Source organism: Pholcus phalangioides, unplaced genomic scaffold (genome assembly GCF_987345545.1).
Source record: "Pholcus phalangioides strain wild (caught in Gottingen) unplaced genomic scaffold, Ppha-v1.0 ptg000012l_1, whole genome shotgun sequence".
NCBI lineage: Eukaryota > Metazoa > Arthropoda > Arachnida > Araneae > Pholcidae > Pholcus > Pholcus phalangioides.
The window spans coordinates 9325716-9347025 of NW_028301605.1; the positions used below are offsets into that span (position 1 = coordinate 9325716).

A 21310-nucleotide genomic window follows, 5' to 3' on the forward strand; every position below is an offset into this window, starting at 1 on the left:
AATTAATAGAAAACTTACATTAAATTCTTGAAAAAGTTCATACTGATTATTTATCATTAATATTAGCACTACTGTTATATTTCTTATTTTTTCCATGTCACTAATTTACGTTTTATCAGTGATGGAAAATAAATCAAAAACTTATATTAAAATTTTATTAGAAAATTTAATAAATTAATAAACAATTTACATGGATTAAACTATCATATGTATAGTTATATCATAGGCAATAATTTAAGTTTTATCGGTGATAGAAAATCTCAAAACCTATATTAAAAATTTATTTAAAAAATTACTTATAAAAAAATATTCCAAAATTTTAATAATTAATTATATCAAAAATTATTTTGATAAAAAATACATGCAATTAATTAATTATTATTATCACTATTACTTCTAAATATATAGTTTATCCGTATCATTAACATCATTGACACTAAATGATTAACTTCATAAAAAGATTTAAACGAATAAATCCACTAAGTCTAGTTTTATCTGCATTATTGTTATTATTGACACTAATTTGCATTTTATCGGTGATGGGAAAATGAATCTAAAAACCTGTATTTAAAATAGAATAACTTTTAGATAAAGAAATAAAATTTAAAATTGAGATCCTCAAAAATATTTTCAACAATTCTTTTCCCTTCAATTACTCAGAATAGGCATTTCTCGCGGATTTTATACGTCAGACGAATAAAGAATCCCCAAAAACTGATCAATCAAACGTCTTAACGAGGAATTAATTCAGTCTTAACGATACCAACGATGCCTTCCGAGTCGTTCACGTGCAACTAATTAGGCTCACGAGTGACGATGTTATAATTGCGAGATCTCATTAAGAAAAAGTGAGAAGAAGACGATGTTTTTCGGGTATTACTGCTTATTAATCGACTTATGCGTACGAATATTTTAATTCATGATAATGAGGTGGATGTAGATATTTCATGAATATAAGACGGTTGATACAAAGACCTTTTCGGCAGACAAAAAACTATCATGATTATGTATGTATGTATCCTTCCGCACTATAACATAACGCATTTCAATGACTTTTTTTGGAGGAAAACGGAGATAGGAATTCAATAATGAATTCATATTCATGAAGATATGAACTTTTTTTTATGTTTTCTACGTCGTAAAAGATTCAAGGTTTGGGTCCGTCTTTGATGTTTGTCGAATTCTTCGATTCCCGGTTCCGTTCACATTGTATTCGACCATCTTTTCTTGTGGTATCTAAAGATTTATGACTATCGTGGATTCGGGGATGTATTTCAAATTATTCCGATCAGTAAGATATGCGGATGATTTCGCAGGCTTTTGGAGGTCATTGTCAATAAGTTCGCGATTCGGTTGCTTCTGCTATTACCTCGGCTCGTCCGAAGGAATGTCTCAACTATTTAACCGGCATAGAAGAAATCACTGTAACTCCTATGAAATTCGACATTTTTTTTATGATGTAGACTTTCTTGGCAGGTGTTGAATAAAGGGGAGAGGAAAATGGGTTCCATTGAAAAATTAGCTTTACAAAATATCTGGGTTTGTTATCGGTAAAATTAAAGGCTTTTAAGAAGGCGAGATATCTCGTCAGTGTCGGTGAGAGGGTTAAAATTCTAGAGTGATTGAAATGTAAATACAGTCAAATTGAGGTTATGACAGGATAAAAAAAAATCGTGACGTCATTACGATACCCATCAAATACAGAGAATCGTCACTGGTAAGGGAATGTGGATTAGTGTATTAACCAGCAGGCATTATATAATCTTTATAATAATTATTTAAAATCAATGATATACAGTGGAATAACGGACATCCCGGTCAGAATGCACCTCCCGTTAACGGACTAGTTTGAAGATTGTAGGACAGGGCCTCAATGTAATTCGCTAGAAACGAATGGACACCCGACTAAGGACAAAAATTTCGGACCCGTGGTGTCCGTTTTTCGAGAGGTTCTATTGTATGGAGTAAAATAAGAAGCCCTCGGATCCTCAGAAAATTGGCCCTTCGGAGAGGTAGTCCCTGAATAGAGGTAAAATGGTAAAATTCAAGACCAGAAAAAAGTCTGTGAAAAAAATGCCTTCTTCTTTGGATGGTATTTTAGAGAGCAATCATTGGCTTCGGAATAAAGTAGTAACTGGCTAGAAATACCTGTCCAGTTCGCATACTTATTCGCAAAAATTCTATCCCGAGGCTCTCAGGTCTCTCTCTCTCTCTCTCTCTCTTACCGACCCTCTAGGCCTATAGAAAAACCTCATCCTCTCAATAGAATCAATTACTACTATTTCCGTTTCTTACACTCACAAAATAGTTCACCTCTATTGAAGTATCCTCCTCTCTAAAGGACCAGGTTTCTGCGAATCATAGCGATGTTTTACTCTATTTTTAATTAGTTCCTGTTGACCCTTTAACAAGCATAGCAGAAATCATTTAATTCTCTATAAAATGCAAATTATTATTTTTAAGTAGGATTTCTGTTCTCATTTTCAATAGGTCTTAGTAAGGCGGTAGGGGAATAAGAAAATGTGAACCATTGGAAAATCACGTTCGCAGAATATCTATGTCGTTGTCAAAGCCGGGTTTCCCTAGGAGCAGGCTTTTCTGCATAGCGTGAACTGAATAGGGGGCCCTTTCCCGTGGTAAAAACGTGTAACTTTCGTGTTTTCCTAGCGTGGCGCATCAGCTGTGCTGTCGTGCTCCAGTCGGTAGGAAAGGGAAAGAAAGCAACACACGCACACGCACACCCAAACATAAAGAGGAAATCGCCGAAACGCGCAGCGCACGACGCATTTGACTCCTCCGGAAGCAGTCAGTCAATTACAGCCCGATGTAAAACGCTGGCGTGAGGCGAATTGCGTTCTGCAGGAAAACAGGCATATCGCTTTTCCTATTGCCGAATGGATGGCGTGTCGCGCTGGGAGATTCACATTACACGTAACGCAAAAAGAACCTTCTCCTAGGCAAACCCGGCTCAAGATACACCAGCTTCCGAAAGTTAAGCACGTGACTTATATAAAAAGAAAGACACCACTTTAATCTTGCCCTCCGGATTGGACGGTAAGTGGAACACAAACACGTGGTACTCTGGCGCACAGTACTGTTAGATATTGTCTTACCAATCGATGCTTCAACAATTTATGTAATAGTGGTAGAAATCGCTGGTCAATTCCGTTTGACTACTCTAGAAATATATCGATCATCGCTGGGGATGATAACTCTCGGAGCACAGGTCTCTAGACAACTGTTTTACTTGCTTGGAACTGTTTCCAAAATCGGAGTACATTGCTTTTACCATTTAAGACCCGAGCGTGCATTTTTTTTAGAATTTTCAAAATGTTTTTGCATTTTTGATGCTCAAAAAATGCTTTAAAACATAAATGTCAGCAAATTTTTATTTTTCAATTTAAAAAAAAAAAAATTCGTGAAGAATTGTTCCCTTCGTTCAATTTTTTCAGCCAGGATAATGCAGGGTATATTAGTCTTCACATACAAAAAATAATTAATATTATTACCAAATTTATGTGATAAATCACACTTTTCCCGGAGACACTATCTCATTGAAGAAATCTTTAAAAAAAAACCCCTGGGAGTTCAACTTTGAGTGCTGCCCTCTGAAGAATGCGCCCAAACTTCGTACATATTCACCATATTTCTAACTTCAAATTTACACAATCCTTTCGGTCAGGGCTTAACTCCCTGTGGCCAAAAGAAAAAATTCTACAGTGATAAAAAGGAACCCGAATATTTTTTGCATCCAAGTCAGTTCGACGAACCTTATATTTCATATTTTTAGTAAATCACTATAGCCCTTTGACATCCAATAACATAAATTTGTTATACAAGAGAGAATTATATAGTATTACTACTAAGTGCCTAGTTTTTTCCGTATCATTACCATCATTGACATGTTGTTTTTTTCTTTTGCGTTGTATCGGTGATGTGTAATAAATCTAAAAACCTATGTTAAAGGTTTATTAGAAAAGTTATTACAAATTAATTTATACGGATTATTTATGATTATTAATATTGCTATCACTACTAAATGTCTGGTTTTGTTTGTATATCATTACCATCATTGACACTAATTTACGTTTTATCGTGACCAGCATCCAGTTCTGTACGCCGGAGGCTCCATGTGAATGGACCGTACACCCGAGTACCACATGTTTGTGTCCCATTTACCCTCCAATCCAGAGGGACAAGATTAAGGTGGTGTCATTATTTTATATAAGCCGTCGCGTGCTTAACTTTTGAAAGCCATCGTATTAAGTTTCAAATAATCCTATTCCCTTCCATAGACTGAAAATACGCGTCCATCATAATGATAACGGGATACACTTCCCATCTTATCCGTAATCCAATCACAATGGTCAAACATCATAATTATAAGAACTAATTATACATGTGAAAACCATTTAAAAGCTATAATAAGGATTAATTGCAATTTGAGGTTAAAGAACTATAATCCTCTTCACTTTTCAGGTATCATAATACCGTAATAATTCAACGAGGAAGCTTAGATTGTATCATTGGCATTAAAGAGAATCCACAAGAAAGGGGGGGGGGAAGAAAAATTTAAACAGAAAAATAGAAACAAGAACAAAAAATTCTGATCGGTATTTAGAATACCGGCACAGCAAATGGCCGAAGTGGGGCGCCTGACCCCGAGGGGCAGCTGTTTTTTTTTTTCTATTTTATTTTAATTTTTTACCTATAAACCCGATCGTTACACGATGACGGGAAGCAGACATGGAGAGAGAGAAAGTATGTACATACTTTACCCCCATAAAAGCTGTTTTACAGGGTCCAGCCACAAGTAGATCGGCCGGCCAGTGGTCGAACCAAAAAAAAAAAAAAAACCTGCCAATTCGATTAAGGCGAGCGGATACTTTAAACCTCGTGGTACCAGAGGGTAAGGCGTGTCCTCACCTTCTCCTCGTTCTTCTTATTAAAAAGAAAGATCCAGAAGAAGAAAGAATATGAAAGAGAAAAACAAGACTTGATCTGATTCCATTTCATCGAGATCTTTCAATCATAATTGTTATTCCCTCTTTTCATTTATGTTTTTTTTTTTATTCGCATATTCATTTTAGAGCGGATAATAAACCCCGTGAAGGTACATATTATCTCGTTTCTACATTGCGTAACCGGCGATTAAGTCGATATCGTGCGTATGTACGAGTATGTACGCATGCATGCATATGTATAAATAAACTAGGTTGAGGAACACTTTCGCTCTTCAACAATAAAGGGCCCTTTAAATAGGACTTGGTGTAATTATTCTAATTTAAAACTCATAATCCAAATTTTTTTTTTTTTTGTTAGTAGTATTGTGGATTTTTGAGGAAGAATATCGCTATATTAAGTTGATAAGAATATCATCGATTCGCTTTCGATGTTTCGTTCTGAATATGCAGCAATACCTTTCTAAGATGTCTATCTCAGAAAGCCGGATATTCAGAGAGATGCGGTGCTATATAGTAAGGGCTGTCTCATCCCTTTTGAAGTCGCGATGCCGCCTTGGCTCGGTGGGAGTGGTCTCGGAGCTACTGAGTGACGTCACGGTCTTGGTACTTTTTTTTAATAGCAGACGACATCAGCATACAGAACGTGCTTTATTGAAGCATATTTTCAATTTTAATTGCTTATTTCACTGTTTTAAAGGGTGTCCCACCTTTTAACTGGGTAAGAAACTTAATAATTTAATATACATAATATAACTTATGTAGAAATATTGTTAAAAATATTATTTATCTATTGATTTATTTCACATTTTTACCACCTTTATTTGATTGTATGTGCTATCCTATGCTAGTAGAAAATTTTACATATCTCTAATACTTATGTTTTTACAACTTTAAAGAAAAAAACGCATTAAAAACAGCTTGTGTGAATAATAAAATAATATAGCATCAATGAAACTGAATAAAAATTGGTTCAAAACAAAGGATCAAAATGAAGATCAGTTCATAAAATGACGAAAAATATTTCAGTTCCATTCGTAAATGTTTGGGTTCTAAAAAAGTTTAAAAATTTTCTAAATTTAGAATTTAATTTTGAATAAGATTGAGTCGATAAAACTTCATCATTTTATGAACACTGAACAGCTTTGTTTATTTTGAATCATTTTTTATTCAATTATATTCATTTCATGCAATTTTATCATGTGCGCAAACTGTTTTTAATGCTTTTTTGATTTTAATTTGCAAAAATCAAGTATTGGAGATATGTTAATTTTGCACTAGCATAGGATGGCATACACAATCGAATATATTTGAAAAAAAGTTTCAAATAAAAATCAATGGATAAATAATATTTCTATATAAAATGTTTTATACCATGTTAAAAGGGAGGTCCCGCTTGAGTGAGCGATTTCTCATTCATGCTCTTGTTTTAGTGTCCCCTGTATGCGCATGTAGTATTTTTATAATCTCTTTATAATCTTACTAAGAAATATGGATTAAATCCGAACAATAGTCGGTGAGTTATAATGTATTTTGATATTAGCATTTAAAATAATAATAGCTTCTAACATTGTATATTAGGATTTTTTTTTATGTATTTGCTTCCCACAGGGCGTCGGAAGTGTTTAGAACTTCTGAATGCTCGTCTTGATCGCATATAAGAATCAAGATTCCTATGATCATTCATAGGAAATTTAGATCTCCAAATCAATTCAGTGGGTGCTCAGACCCATACCATAAATTATCTTGGGTGCTCGAGCACCCACAGCACGGCCGACTCCAACACCACTGACTTCCCATGCTTTTATGTTACAGCTGTGTTGGTAATAACGAAGTCAACACTTCTAAAAGCTACACCTAATTGAAATGAAAACAAAATGATAATTAAAATTCTAGAAAGTTCAAAAGGTAATTGAAATTATCTATCTCGAATTGGCTTTTAATTAACCCAATGAAAGCTGACTAATGTACGTGATTCAACTGAAATGGATTCGAGAGAAATATTCTCAATGGAAGTTACCTCATAAAAGCAAATGTAAAATTTCCTATTTTAAATATTTAAACGATTGAATATATATTTCCTTCCCTTCGTAAACATACAGGAAATAGGAATCCATACGGAACTGTGACAATTACAGCCAAAGATTGTCAACACTAATAAAGTTGTCAATTACATCCAAAAAAAAGAATTGTCAAAGGCAAGTAAAGTTGCTAATGACAAGTCATAGTTACCAAAATATTCTTCGTAAGTCATGAAAAATAATCGTAATTCTTGATTCCAAAAACTCAAATAAACCTTTTAAAAAAACAGGAAAAAACGGGACATTTTACGAAAAAAATATTTGGGAAAGCAAAAATTACGGGTATACCCCGTAAATACCAAGTTTTTGGTCCGCGAGAGGGAAAAATAACGCATATCTGGCCCGCTGTCTGAAGAGGTTCTGCGCCCAATCCAAAGAGATATGTTCTTCCCTGCATCGGTCGATGACACTCCTTAGATAATGAATATTTTCATTGCCGTATCTATATCATTTCAGCACCCATCTGTAACGGATAGCTACAAAATCATCAACCCGGTACAACAGGCGCATAACAGGAAAACGACAACAAAGTAAATACCATTGTTATTTGGACGATGTAATTTCTTACTCATTATGAATCGTCAGTCCGCAGACACACACACACAAAAAAACGTAATGTTAGTTTTGAATAACCACGTGACACATCGCCATTCTTTATCGGACACCCACGCTTAGCAATCACTTGTTGAAAGACAATAAGACCACAGACAGACTGTCAACAGTGAGATGATACCTTTCGTGCCCAAGACATTTCCAACTCGTCGCGACGACAATAGATAGAAATTCTCTTGCACCTAGACATGTAACATCTATTACATACATGTATATAAAATTATATTACGTTATTTTCCTCTCCACGACTGAAATATTACTTGCTCAAACTATAAAATAGTTTCCTCTTTCCTATTTTTTTCCCATTCTATAGCGTCCTAATTTGGACTCTTCTTTGTCTTGTCAATTGACCCCTAGGGGTCTTAAGACCCAAACTGACCCAAAGTAAAGTATTCGAGAAAGCTATTTAAAAAGAATATGTTCACAATTACGTTTGTTTGTTTTTACCGTTTGCCTAAAGTATCAAATAGTGGACAAATATCGTTTTTTGACCCTTTTGTGTGGTCTTTTTTTTTGTATTGTATTTTAAATCTTCACCCCTTGCATATGTCATTTAACCTCAAGGGCGAATCCGTAAATCTCATCACTAACCTCATTTTGTCTCTGAAAAAATAAAAAACAAAATGTTTTTTTTTCCTTCCTTCCATTTCTTGTTTTTCCCATAAATGGCTACGGAAAAGAAAAACCATTCATTTCGATGTTTCAATGTCTATTTTAGCGCCGGAAGCTAATCACTGTGAAAAGCAAATTGATGGGTCTTTATAAGTGTATTCTATAGGTGAAAGTCCTTAAGGCTCTACATTTGGGAATCTAAGTTTGTACAGTGACTTTGATATTTGATTGATTTTCGTTTTATTTTAAACATAAATCTAAGAATTGCCGATTTTATCTTGTTTTTATTTTCAATTGTTCACTTTCGTCTCAGTTTCCTAATTTTTTCCTCACCTTACTGTTTAATGATTCTCTCATTTTCCAGTTCATCTCATTAACTTTCATTTTTTTCTTTTTAATCTTTCATTAAATTGATATATTTTCTTCCCCCTCCCCTATTTCATACTTTATCTGTTTTATCCTTTTTTTTTTTTTTTGTTCTTTTCTTTCCTAATTTTATTTGCATTTTTCTTTTCTAAATTTTTGTGAATTTTTCTTTCCTTAATTTATATTTTTCTTTTTTTAATTAAATTAAATTTTTTTCCTTTCCTTAATTTATTTTTTCTTCATTTATTTATTTTCCTTTTCTTAATTATCCACATTTTTCTTTTCGAAATTCATTTGCATTTTTTTTCAAATTTTGTCTATATTTTTTTCCTTAATTTCAATCACACTTTCCTTCTTTTCATTTGATTTTTCTTTTCAGTTTTATTATGTTCTTTCAATTTTTAATAATGTATTTCTGATTTTTTTTATTGATTTTTTTTCTATATAATTTATTCTTTATTATATTTTTTTTAATTTTCTTTTTTTTTTACTTCAATTTTTTTTTAATTTTCTTTTTTTACTTCAATTTTTTTTTAATTTTCTTTTTTTATTTCAATTTTTATCAATCTGCTTCTTTAACGTGTTTTCCTTAAAATAATTCATCGGTATTTAAAAACTTTGAGTATTTATTTTTTCAATTCATTTATCTTTTTTCAATATTATGCGTTGATTTTTTTCAAACCAATTCTCCCTTTGTTTTTTTTTGTTTTTTTTTTTGTCTTTATTTCTTGGATTTCACTTGTTTCTCTTTCTCGCAATCATTTTTTTTAAGTAATAATATTGTAATTTAATACATTTATGTATAATTTTCTCTTTTTTTGCCTTATACTATCAGTTTTCCCATTTTTATGATGTTCTTCCCTAATTTACATTTTTCACGTCTTCTTTTGCACATTCATTGTTTTTATGGTTCTTTTTTTCATATTTTAAACGATTTGTCTGGTTCTGATTTTTAATTGCCAATAACCGATGATATCAAATGCAAAAATATTGACAAGAATACATTGATATTAATTTTTAGTGAATAACTTTCAAATTTTATGAAATTCTAAGTATTTTATTATTCCTATAAAATGATAAATATATTATAATGTTAATTTCTTTTAATTTTCTCGGCATTATTTCAGAAGTATTCACGCGTGAAAGGTGTGAAAACAGAAACGAAAACAAGGAAAAAATCATTAAAGAAGTAATCATTTGTGATATAATTAACGTGTTAATTCGTATTCAAATCACACTCATAAACGAGAGAGAAAACACTTAGTATGAAAACATGTTTTCACGTTTTAAGTTTTAATCCCCGCTTAACAATGAAAGACGCATATTATAACTATTACTTATCCTCTAACGGGCATAAGTTGAAAAGATAAACGTTTGACCTCTCACGGACCCTCACCAATTAGAATATTTTAACATTAAAACGCTCCAAACATTTCACTTTTCTTCTTATTTTCAATAAAACGTGCAAAATATTTATAATATTGATTAATATACTCGTCGTTTATGTAAAATAAACACTCTCCGATTCCTTAAATTCCAAAATAAACATTTTTTTGGATCCTCTGGCGTGAAATTTGGCGATTATTTCATTACTTATCGCTTCGAAAATGTTAGTTCATTTCGTATTTTCTTTACACGAGTTGAATACGTAATGACTGGTTCTCCTTTTAGCTTATATTTATCATTTTTATGACACTTTTTTGTAGTTCCGTTAACCTTTTTATATCCTACGTATTTGGCAATCACCTCGTTATAACCTCTTAGTCACCTCATCCCACGATATCCATTCGAAGATATTGTCACTAATATAGCACAAGAAACAAAGTGAAATATGGGAAGGATGTTATGGACCCCAAGGGCGAGCCCAAAGGGGCAAAAGGTTTTTTGGAAAACAGACATGTGCAATATCCTTGTATAATATTCAATAATTCATATGCTTAGTACCTTGTCATCGCTATGAGTACAATAACCTCGTTTAAATAATCATTTCGAGTTAGTTTCAGTGAGTAAATTCATTCAGTTCAATCACGTAAATTAAATTGGATGTTTAAGATTATTGATTTTCGATCAGAGGGGGGGGGGGGTTGTTAGACTGCGAGACGCACCTTCTCGGGCAGACGTGAAATGTTTCTTGGGGAACGTGAGAACTTTTGAATTTTCTGAATGAACCTTCTTGGAAATGATTGAATGAATCTTCTTGGAAATGATTGAATGAATCTTCTTGGAAATGATTGAATGAATCTTCTTGGAAATGATTGAATGAATCTTCTTGGAAATGATTGAATGAATGAATCTTCTTGGAAATGATTGAATGAATGAATCTCCTTGGAAATGATTGAATGGATCTTCTTGGAAATGATTGAATGAATGAATCTCCTTGGAAATGATTGAATGAATGAATCTTCTTGGAAATCATTGAATGTGAATCTTCTTGGAAATGATTGAATGAATGAATCTTCTTGGAAATGAATGAATGAATCTTCTTGGAAATGAATGAATGAATCTTCTTGGAAATGAAGGAATGAATCTTCTTGGAAATGATTCAATGAATCTTCTTGGAAATAAATGAATGAATCTTCTTGGAAATGATTGAATGAATGAATCTTCTTGGAAATGAATGAATGAATCTTCTTGGAAATGAATGAATGGATCTTCTTGGAAATGAATGAATGAATCTTCTTGGAAATGATTCAATGAATCTTCTTGGAAATGATTGAATGAATTTTCTTGAAAATGATCGATAAGGTTTTGTTAAACAGTATTATGATGAAAAAAAATAAGGCCCGAGGAGGCTCGTATAGATTCCGGAAGCTCAGTATAGACATGTTACAGGGCCGTCTCGAGGTCCGGGGCAGACTTCATCTTGGGGGGGGGGCCCCCCTTGAAAAGGTTATTATTATGTAAAACAAATGTAAACTTTCGTGGGGCTCTCATTTGGCTCGGAGCCCGGAGCCAGTGCCCCGGTTCCCCCAGCCTAATTACGGCTCTGCATGTTCAGGTTTATTTACACCAGAAATGACTATTACCGTTGAGGTTCATCATACATTTGTGCCCATAATCATTTGAATACGAAAATTATAGTTTCAGCGAGATCTCCACAGCAGTGTTTCTTAACCTTTTTCCGCCTATGGCTCCTCCGACATATTTTCTACTCTGGGCCCCATGTCTTTTCCTGGGCAATCGCTTATCCAAGGAATCAAGGAATTGAGAGACTTTTTTCTTATTAGGTCTTTTTTGTGCAAATTCGCGGTGAAAAAAAAATTCCATAAATAATTACGATCTCCGGACTTTTGGGTTAGAGTTCAGTGAGTTTTTCTCTTATGAGGCTTCTATGAAGGGCCGTCTAAACATTATTGGTCCCCTGTAAAGTTATGGTCTTTTTTCCTCCTTGAAAAGCGTAACTTTGAGCATTGATGGGCCTGTGTATATTAGATGGCCCTGGTTTAAATATGTAGGAAGGTTGCCTTGCCTGCGAAAGTGATTTCACACTGCCACTTCACCAGCAATTCTCAACGCTTCTCAACCCAAGGACCACTAAACAGTCTAAAATAATTCGATGGAGCCAATCATCTCAGGTCCGTGATCCATAGATTGAGACAAGCTGCACTAGATCATGTAGCTCAAGGGTGCTCAACTTTTATTAGAGTGCGGGTCACTGATTTGAAAACGCGTCGTGGGCTACTGTGATACTATACGAAAACTAAACGTGTCGTGATTTGGAACGGCGCTGTGGGTCACTTAAGTGATCTGTAAATGTGCTGCGGACAGTTTTAGTGATCTGGAACTGCGTTGTGGGTCACTCTAGGGCAGCGGTTATCAACCTTTTTTGAACCGCGGAGCCCTTTTCAGCACATAATTTCTATGGCGGAGCCCTGTTTGACTTCAGAAACCCTTTTTTGTATAAACTTTTTTTGGTAGAATCCCGCATATATAGGCCTCTTTTTTTTATTTGTCTATCAAATTTATTGATTTATTTTGTTTTCCTCGATTCGCCGCGAAGCCCCTGGGAAGTGCACATGGAGCCCCAATGGCTTCGCGAAGCATCGGTTGAGAACCGCTGCTCTAGGGGTTGTGGGTTCGATGTAAGTGGGCCACATCAAATGACTCTGAGAGCCACATTTGGCCCGCGGGACAGCGGTTGAGCATGTGTGATGTAGCTTAGCGCATGGACCCGGTATAATGGACACACTCACGATGATAAGATCAAAGAAAATGACTTTAGAAAATAATTGTGTAAACTTTTCGACCCTAGAACATCAGTTCGCCCGGTGTCCCGATACTGTTGGAACAGCCTTGACAACAGGAGACATAAAATAAGTTTTGGTTCTAGCACTTGAATGCGAAGGGCAGCTTTGAGGAACAGGACAGAGAGCCTTTGCATTGGGGGGGGGGGGGCAACATTGCTATATATTGCAACTAACATTGACTATGACAAACCTGTGGGGAAAGGCAGGGGATCTTTCCCGGGGGGGGGGGGAAATATTACAATTAAAATGGTCATACGTTGCAAATACATTCCAACGTATGAAATATGAAATGGAATCGTAAAAGAAGAACATATAGATCAGAGGGTCTTCAAACTTTCTCGCGTCGCGAGCGCTGCTTATGCCCATCATCAAGCAAAGAGCACTCCTGACAGTAACTTTGACATAGGTATATAGGCCTGAAATCTGTAAAATTTTAATCTTTAAATAAAAATTTTTCAGGGTGTTCAATCAAAGCGTTGATCAAGTGATCGCGAGCACGAAATCGTATACGAGCACTGAGCACTCTTGGTGCTCGCGAGCAACTGGGTGAAGATGGCTGATGTAGATGGTCGTTAGATGATCTATACGGCCATTTATATCCATATCCATCATAAGTGTCCTAGAAATCTTTAGAAAACTCCCGAAGAGATTAAGAAAATTACACACATACGTCACTTACTACTAAGTGATTCACAAGATGAACTAATCACGAGACCTGTAAGAGCTGTCACGAGCTTTTCACCCGCAAAGAACCACAAAATCAGCCCATAATGTATTTTTTTCCACCATTAGACCCTGATTTTTTATTGTATTCTGAAGATAAAAGGAATATAAAAAAGAAAATTCCGGCCGTAAAATATGTGTCGAATTCAATTCAATCGTGACCTCAAGTGAAGGTCAAAAAAATTCCTGAACTCTGAAATTCGCGAAATACCAAAAACACGATGTATTTTTTTTTTTTTACATTATGTATAATTACTAATCATTATGTAAAAAAGAAAAAAATCGGACATATGTCGACTTTGTTAATACGCGTAAAAAATGAGTAAATAATTCATTTTTATTTTTTATTTTTCAACGTAACGTGTAAATAATGAAGCTCTTACAAAAGGCCATCTATAATGTATAGTGGCAATCAGTGACTATTTTTCTTTTTATATACTACATAATCTGACCAATCTGACCACCAGGAAGTGACGGGGGATGAATTTGACACACTTATCTTTTGGGCGCCGAGGCAAAATGGCAACAACAACAAAAAATCCAATATGCACGAATAATGTTTCTTTTTGCCCTCAGTCTCCTCTCTCTGACATTCTTCGATGACCTCATTCGTCAGATGGTTAAGAACAAGGTGTAATTGACTTTCACTTTTTTTGGAGGTTGCCATCCGTCAAAAACAAATCAACAATGGACATGCACTTCCACGCAGAAAAAAGCCACGCGTATTACAAAAACAAAATGGAATTTTTGCATTCTTTTTTTTCTTCTTCTATCTCGGGCATGAATTGGAATTATGTATTTTTAATGGCTTCCGATCACGAAGATGATGCATCTTAAGCATGATTTAAGCATTACATTCCATCTCTTCTCATTATCATTCTTAGTCTCCTTTCTTTGGAGTTTTCTTATCTTAAGAGAAGAATTGAGAACGTCCTTAAAAGAAATGTTTAGTGGTGTTAATTGATGGAGTGGAATTTTCGGGTTGTTTGAAACGACGAATGAGCTGTGATTTAGTTTCGGTTTTGTGTTAACTCGGTGTTATATGAATTGGAATTAAAATTTAGTTTTTAATCGGTATCCAAACTAGGTATCAACTCTTTTTTTTTCATTTTTCAATTCATTTATTTTAACTTTTTTTAATTTATTTATTTTAATTTTTTAGAATTTTTTTTTTATCACTTATCTATTTTAATATTTTTCCAATTTATTTTATGCGATTCTTAGAAAATTTGATTTATTTCCTTATTCACTTATTTGACTAATTTTGATTTTGTGTATCTTTTTACCTCGATCAAGAGATTCAGGTTTTCTTATTTTAAATTAATTTCAATAAGTAATTTTTATTATAATTCATTCATTTCAGTTTTTTTGTAACTCATTCATTTTAGTTTTTCTAATTTATTTATTGTAATTTTTATAATTTGCTTATTTTAATTTTTCTGATTTATCTATTCTAATTTTTCTGATTTATCTATTCTAATTTTTATAATTTATTTATTTCAACTATTTCTAATTTATTTATTTCAACTATTTCTAATTTATTTATTTCAACTATTTCTAATTTATTTATTTCAACTATTTCTAATTTATTAATTTTAATTTTTCTAATTTATTTCTTTTTTCCTACAATTTATTTATTTCATTTTTTCCAAATTAATTAACTTTATTTCTCCAATTTATTTCTTTATAATTTACTTTATGCGATTCTTGGTAAATTTAACTTATATCATTATTTATTTATGATTCATTTTAATTTTTCCGTTTTTAACATTTCAACTAGGGTTCAATTTTTTTTTATTTTTAATTGATTATAATCAACTTATTGTTATTTTTTTCTAATTTTATGTAATTAAATTAATAAATTTTATGTAGTTCGTGATAAATTTAATTTGTTTTACTATTTATCATTAATTTTGTATATTTTTCTCTATTTTTTGAAATTTATTTGCATAAACTGTAAAAATCGAATTGTAGAAATCGAAAAATTTGTCGAAATTTATCACAAAATTCATCTATATCATAATTAATTTATTTCCATGATTTCATTAATTTACCACAATAACTTTATTAATTTATTAATTAATCTTTATGCACTTCACTTCGTTTTGATTTCTAATATCGATCAGCTTCATTTTATTTTTTTTATTGGTTTAAATCAAAATTTTACTGTTTTTATTCAAGTTTTCAAATAAAATTATTTTGCATTTTTTTTCCTATATCTATATTATCTCATAAGAAATTAATGTTACTTTGAACACAATTATTTAATTTGTTTCGTTGTAATTCGTCTCAATTTCTAGTCTAAATCACTTCATTTTATCTTTTTCAATAGCTTAATTTAATGTCAATATTTTGTTTTTAGTTTTTTAAATAAAATTTTATCTTACATTCTGATCTATCTCTTTTAGCTATCATTCCTCTTTGGAATTTCTTATTTTAAAAGGCTTGGAATGTCCTTAATAGAAATTTTTGGTATTGTTAATAAGCGGAGTAGAATTTTGGGTTGTTTGAATAACGGAAGAAATACGATGTACTTTCGGTTTCGAATTTACTTGAGATTATGAACTAAAATTCTTTTTTTTGATTGGCTGTTGAGTTGGAGCAGGGTTCTCCAATGAATTTTAACTTTTTATTTTTCAATTTGCTTTTTAATTAATGCATTTTAATCCTTTTAAATTTCATTTCCTTCATTAATTAATTTGATTTCTTTCATGTTGATTTGTTTTAATTAATTTCGTATATATTACTTCTATATGACTCGATTTTGTCCAATTTACTACTTATTTTATAAAATTGATATTTGTGGCAATATTTTTTTAAATTATTTTTAAATTTATCTCAATTGTTTTACAAGTTTACTTCTATGCTTTATCTGCAGTAAAACCCCTCTTAATGGACACCCTTCAGAGGCGGTCACCCCTCTTTTACGGCCAAATAATAATTTGCCCTTGTATAATAAAAAGTATGCATTTCAAACCGCTGATTAACGGTCACCCCCCCCCTTTTACGGACAAATTTTTTCATTCCACCGGTGTCCGCAAAACAGACGTTATACTGTATTTCTTTATTTTTTGTTTAATTTGTGTATTTTTGTAATAATATTACAAAAAATTCTTTGAAAAATATTCCATCTCTTTTCATTACTATTTTTATTTAAAATTTCTTATGTTAAGAGAAGAATTGAAAACGTTCTTAAAAGACGTGATCACATATTGATGAATTTCTTGGGTTAATTTTTTTTTTATTCCATTGTAATTTTATTTTAAGACTAATTTTATTTTAAGACTAATTTGCTTTTTAATAAATTGTTTTCATTTAATTTTTTTTCATTTATTTGTTAAGTTTATTTTAATTGATTTAACTTATTTGTTTCATATTTAACTCTCTCTCTCTCTCTCTCTTTCACATTGTTTTATTTACTTTATTTTTCTTCATTTTATCCGTACTAATATCCATTCAATTTATTTCATCCAATTCTTTCCGTTCTATATTTTTCTTCTTTTTTTAATTTCTATCTCAAAGAATTTCTTTAAATTAGAACGAGGCAAAGTATCTTCCGGGTAATAATTTCTATTAAACTAAATTTATTATATTTAATTTATTATTGCTTTTATTTTTTTACGATTAATTTTGATCTTTCTTATTGAAAATTGTTTATTAATTCACCAAGATTAATTTATTAATTCGTATCAATTAATCTCAAATTTCCCATAGTTAATTCATCAATCTATGTTAATTATTAAATTTACGTCTATCCAATTTTTTTTTCCAATTTCAAATACACACACAATCAGACATAAATACAAAAAACACAGTAGACAGCAAAACACGGTACAATTTAAACAAAAAATAGAAAAATGAACACACATACTTGTAGTTACAACGCAACTGCGTTGGTAGAGTTGTTGTAGAGTTGGTTTATAACATTCCGCTCGTTAATCTTATCTGAGCAAATTCAGGCGGAAATAGTGAGAGAACCCAATATTATTTACATATATTTTTCATTTTTTAAAGTAAATAAAATTCAAGTTTTTTATAATTGACATGGAATTTATAACGTTCATTGTATTTTTAATGCAATAAAAATAGTTCATTATTTTATAGGAGTTGTATAGGATTAGCTTTTTTTCAAAGTGTTTTATTTGTCTTAGAGACATGATATATTTTAATACGTCTGTCTGAATTTCTATTTCAGTTTTTATTAACCAATTATTATTTATTAATGTAAATTTTAAAATCCTGTACATATATTTTTGAATGAGTGTTAAGGTATGGCATTCCATTTTACTCGGATTGGAAGAATTTATTATTTGGAATCTTATTCTATTGTATGTGTTGTTCAGTCGATATATGGTGCTATTGTATGCTTACCCCAACCCCCCCCCCCCCAGCACAAATTCCATAATTCCTTAATTTAAGTAGTTTATTTTTGAAATGTCTGTTTTTCTCTCGTGTCACATTAATTTTATTTTGTCAATTATCGAATGAAATCGCATCGTTATGAATTTTTCTAATCGATCGATCGAATCGAGGACAACTCCTTAAAGGAAATTCTTTACTTCTTAGACCACCGAAGAATCTAATAAAAACAATCTTTACCTTAAATAAGGGGTATGAAATTGCCATTAAGGGATAATTAGATAATTAAGTTTTTGCAGAGTGGTTAGCACTCCAAACTCAAGTATGAATAACCTGGGTCTGAACCCTAATTAGTGACATGGAAACGTCGACGTTGGGGTTTACACAGTACGTTCCTGTCTTATTATTGCACCTCAATGAAGAGGCTGCATCTACGAAAAGCTGGTTTTCTGTATAGTATTTTATGCTTTAAGGATTTTTTTTTCGTCTGATCATTTAAAGTTTAATTATAATCATTTTGTTCTTTTACAGATTGTGTGGACATCAAAAACGGCTCTTATCCATCGTTAAACCAGAAAGGATAACGATGGAAAATCGGCGGAAGATGCCGTGGAGCGGCATCGTTTTCCTCTTGATCGCGATCGGTAAGTTATCATCAAAAAATTTTCATACATCACATAATAACTGATAATAAACGCATGCATCGTTTTATTGATATTCATACGACTAAAAAATATATTTCGTATTTATCCGGTTCACACAGACATATTCATTGACATGCTCGTTAGTTTTTTTTTTGAATACAATAGAAGACTATAAATAACCTTAAGCTTCCTCCTGTAATAAATGCGAATGTTAATTCCCAAATAATACATTTAACAGGTCATCATCATCATCATCAATATTAGTAGGTCCCTAATACCTACAGGCTATATCCATAATAATACAAGCCGCAGATTTTAATTGCAATTCCGCCGAGACTTGTCATTCAAACTAATAGTGCATTATTTAACATGGAACGAATATAATATACGTGTGTGTATGCAGTGTATACACAAGGCATTACTTCTTCCCTATCAAAAAGCACTTCCTCTGTTTTCTTCTTCTTTACATTCGTATAAGAAAGAAGAACGTAGAAGAAAAGCAAAAAAAAATAAAAAATATTTCTTACTGGGAATATGTCATGAGACCAGTTACTGGTTGAAGTAGCTTAGTATTTTAGGAGGCCAGTTCATGTTGAGAAGAAGAAGAAAAGCCTGCCATTACACCATTACCAATGTGTCGTCCTGCATATTAAGAAGACCGAAATCAAGCCAGTGGCGTAGCCAGGAGGTGGTCATTCGTAATGTAAGGAATACGCTGTCGGAATTCCAATCACTTTATGTAAATTAAGGTTTCGCGACTTTTTGATTGACGTGTGAAAGAACGGCGTTTGGCAATTTCCATGCTTTGGTGTTTCTTGACTGGCACTTAAAGTAGGTTTCTTCGCCTACAACACTTTCACGAGGAAATAACAAAGGCTGTTATACATGTTACATTAATATCCGGTAACATTTCGATATGCGTGCGTGTATCGGAAGATAATGGATTTAAATTTTAAATTAATTAGATCCGGAAAAAACTCTGTTTAACCATTGTGGATCGGCAGGATTTGTGTTTCTTGATATTGGTAAACTCACTATAGAGCAATATGTAGGGTGGTATGATCATTAGCCAAGACAAGAATCACACAATCAATTCGAGATATAGCTCATTCAACGCATCGAATGATCGATGACTCGATTTGGTGCAAAATCGAGTCACCGCGGCTGTATTGCAAGAAAGATAGAAAGGCCAAGATAAATTGGGACAAAAACCAGCTCAAATTTGAACTGAAGTCTATTAAATGTAGAGGATCAGTGCATGATTTTTCAAACTGCTCTATGCTGCAGCTCCTACGAATCATCAGCGTATATGCATTGGGCATCCCTTACCTTTCCTGAAAGTAGACAAGCCTCCCAATACCCTATTTTCATTAGAATAGCACTAAAACCACAAAATTTCTTCGTACCCCCAATGGAATTTTAATGCTTGTCTATATATAGGGAAGTACACTCCATGATTTGATACCTTTTCTTCCCTGGTAATATGATGTTGAAACATATTGACATATCGCATACTGAAAAATATACCGGCAACGGCTTACTTTAGTAAACTACGGTACAAATACGGACAGGAACTTAAAAATACTGACTATCCGTACTAAATACTGACGTGCGGTGACTTTATCAGTGACAGATCACGTGCCTATCACCAGGGCCGCTACTGGGGGCGAAACAGTCGGGTCTGGTGCCCCGGGCGTCGGACCAGAAGGGCCGCAAAATTTCATCCTTAAACCTGCTCTTCAGCATTACAATGGAGCTTCAAAGTGCTTGCCAGACTCAGGTGACCAAGAATTTAGTTGCGACATTGCCTATCACTCAGAAAGGTGATGATCAACTGTATCGACACGGCACGTATAATTAGGAAAACACTTTTTTTAATCCTATTTATCAGCATAATATTGTTCCCAAAATCATTCATTACACTACTAATCATACTCGAGACATCCTAAAGTTCCGTGGCACGCTGTTCGAGAATCACTGCAGTAGTTTGGTGCCACCACTAAGATAATCTGGTATTGAAGTCAATATTTCAGTTGCGATATTCGGATTCTACTCGATATTTCAGACTTTGGAGCATGTGAAAGAGTAAAAAATGTCAACTTCCACCACTTGGAAATGAAATGGGCCAAATACAATATATGGTGAAAAGATTGAGGACTTCCACATAGATACATAAAATTTCCAATCTGGTTCCATAACAGACTCAATCAAATTTCACGCATTGATCAATTGTATCTAAATCAATAATCGATGTCTAATAATTGAAATTGATATCTAAATAGTGGATAATTATCTTGCGAATATTAAGACGATTTTTTAGAGTTCATATAAACAAAAGTTTTATTCAGAATCAAAAAATTATTGATAAAGAAATAGTTGAGAAATACTTTTTACAGTTGAGAGATTCCCTATTTCCATGAACTTCATAATATTCCAGAAATATCATAAATTTCAAGTTTTGAAATAACAGCAGGTTTTGGCCAATTTACCACACACAGAAAAAATAGAGAGTCTACAAACTGAATCATTATGTAAATAATCACCAAAAGAAGCAAAATTTCTATGAAAAATGCAACGAAAGCCAAGGAGAACCGGTAATTTCACACGAACGTTTACCGAAAAGAATTTGATGATTCAATGTCATCCATCTTCACCGATCTCAATGTCATGTGATCATACCGATAAACCTTGAAAAATGAATCCTC

At 32.7% G+C, this 21310-nt stretch overlaps 1 protein-coding gene across 1 annotated transcript in view; it reads left to right on the forward strand.

Moving 5' to 3' along the window:
- Positions 1-21310, forward strand: part of LOC149079435 (uncharacterized) — a 78395-nt gene that overhangs the window by 5433 nt on the left and 51652 nt on the right. The window contains exon 2 of the mRNA XM_089240156.1: positions 18493-18605. Coding sequence (XP_089096282.1) covers positions 18548-18605 — 58 coding nt within the window. The 5' untranslated portion in view covers positions 18493-18547. The remainder of the gene's footprint in view (positions 1-18492; positions 18606-21310) is intronic.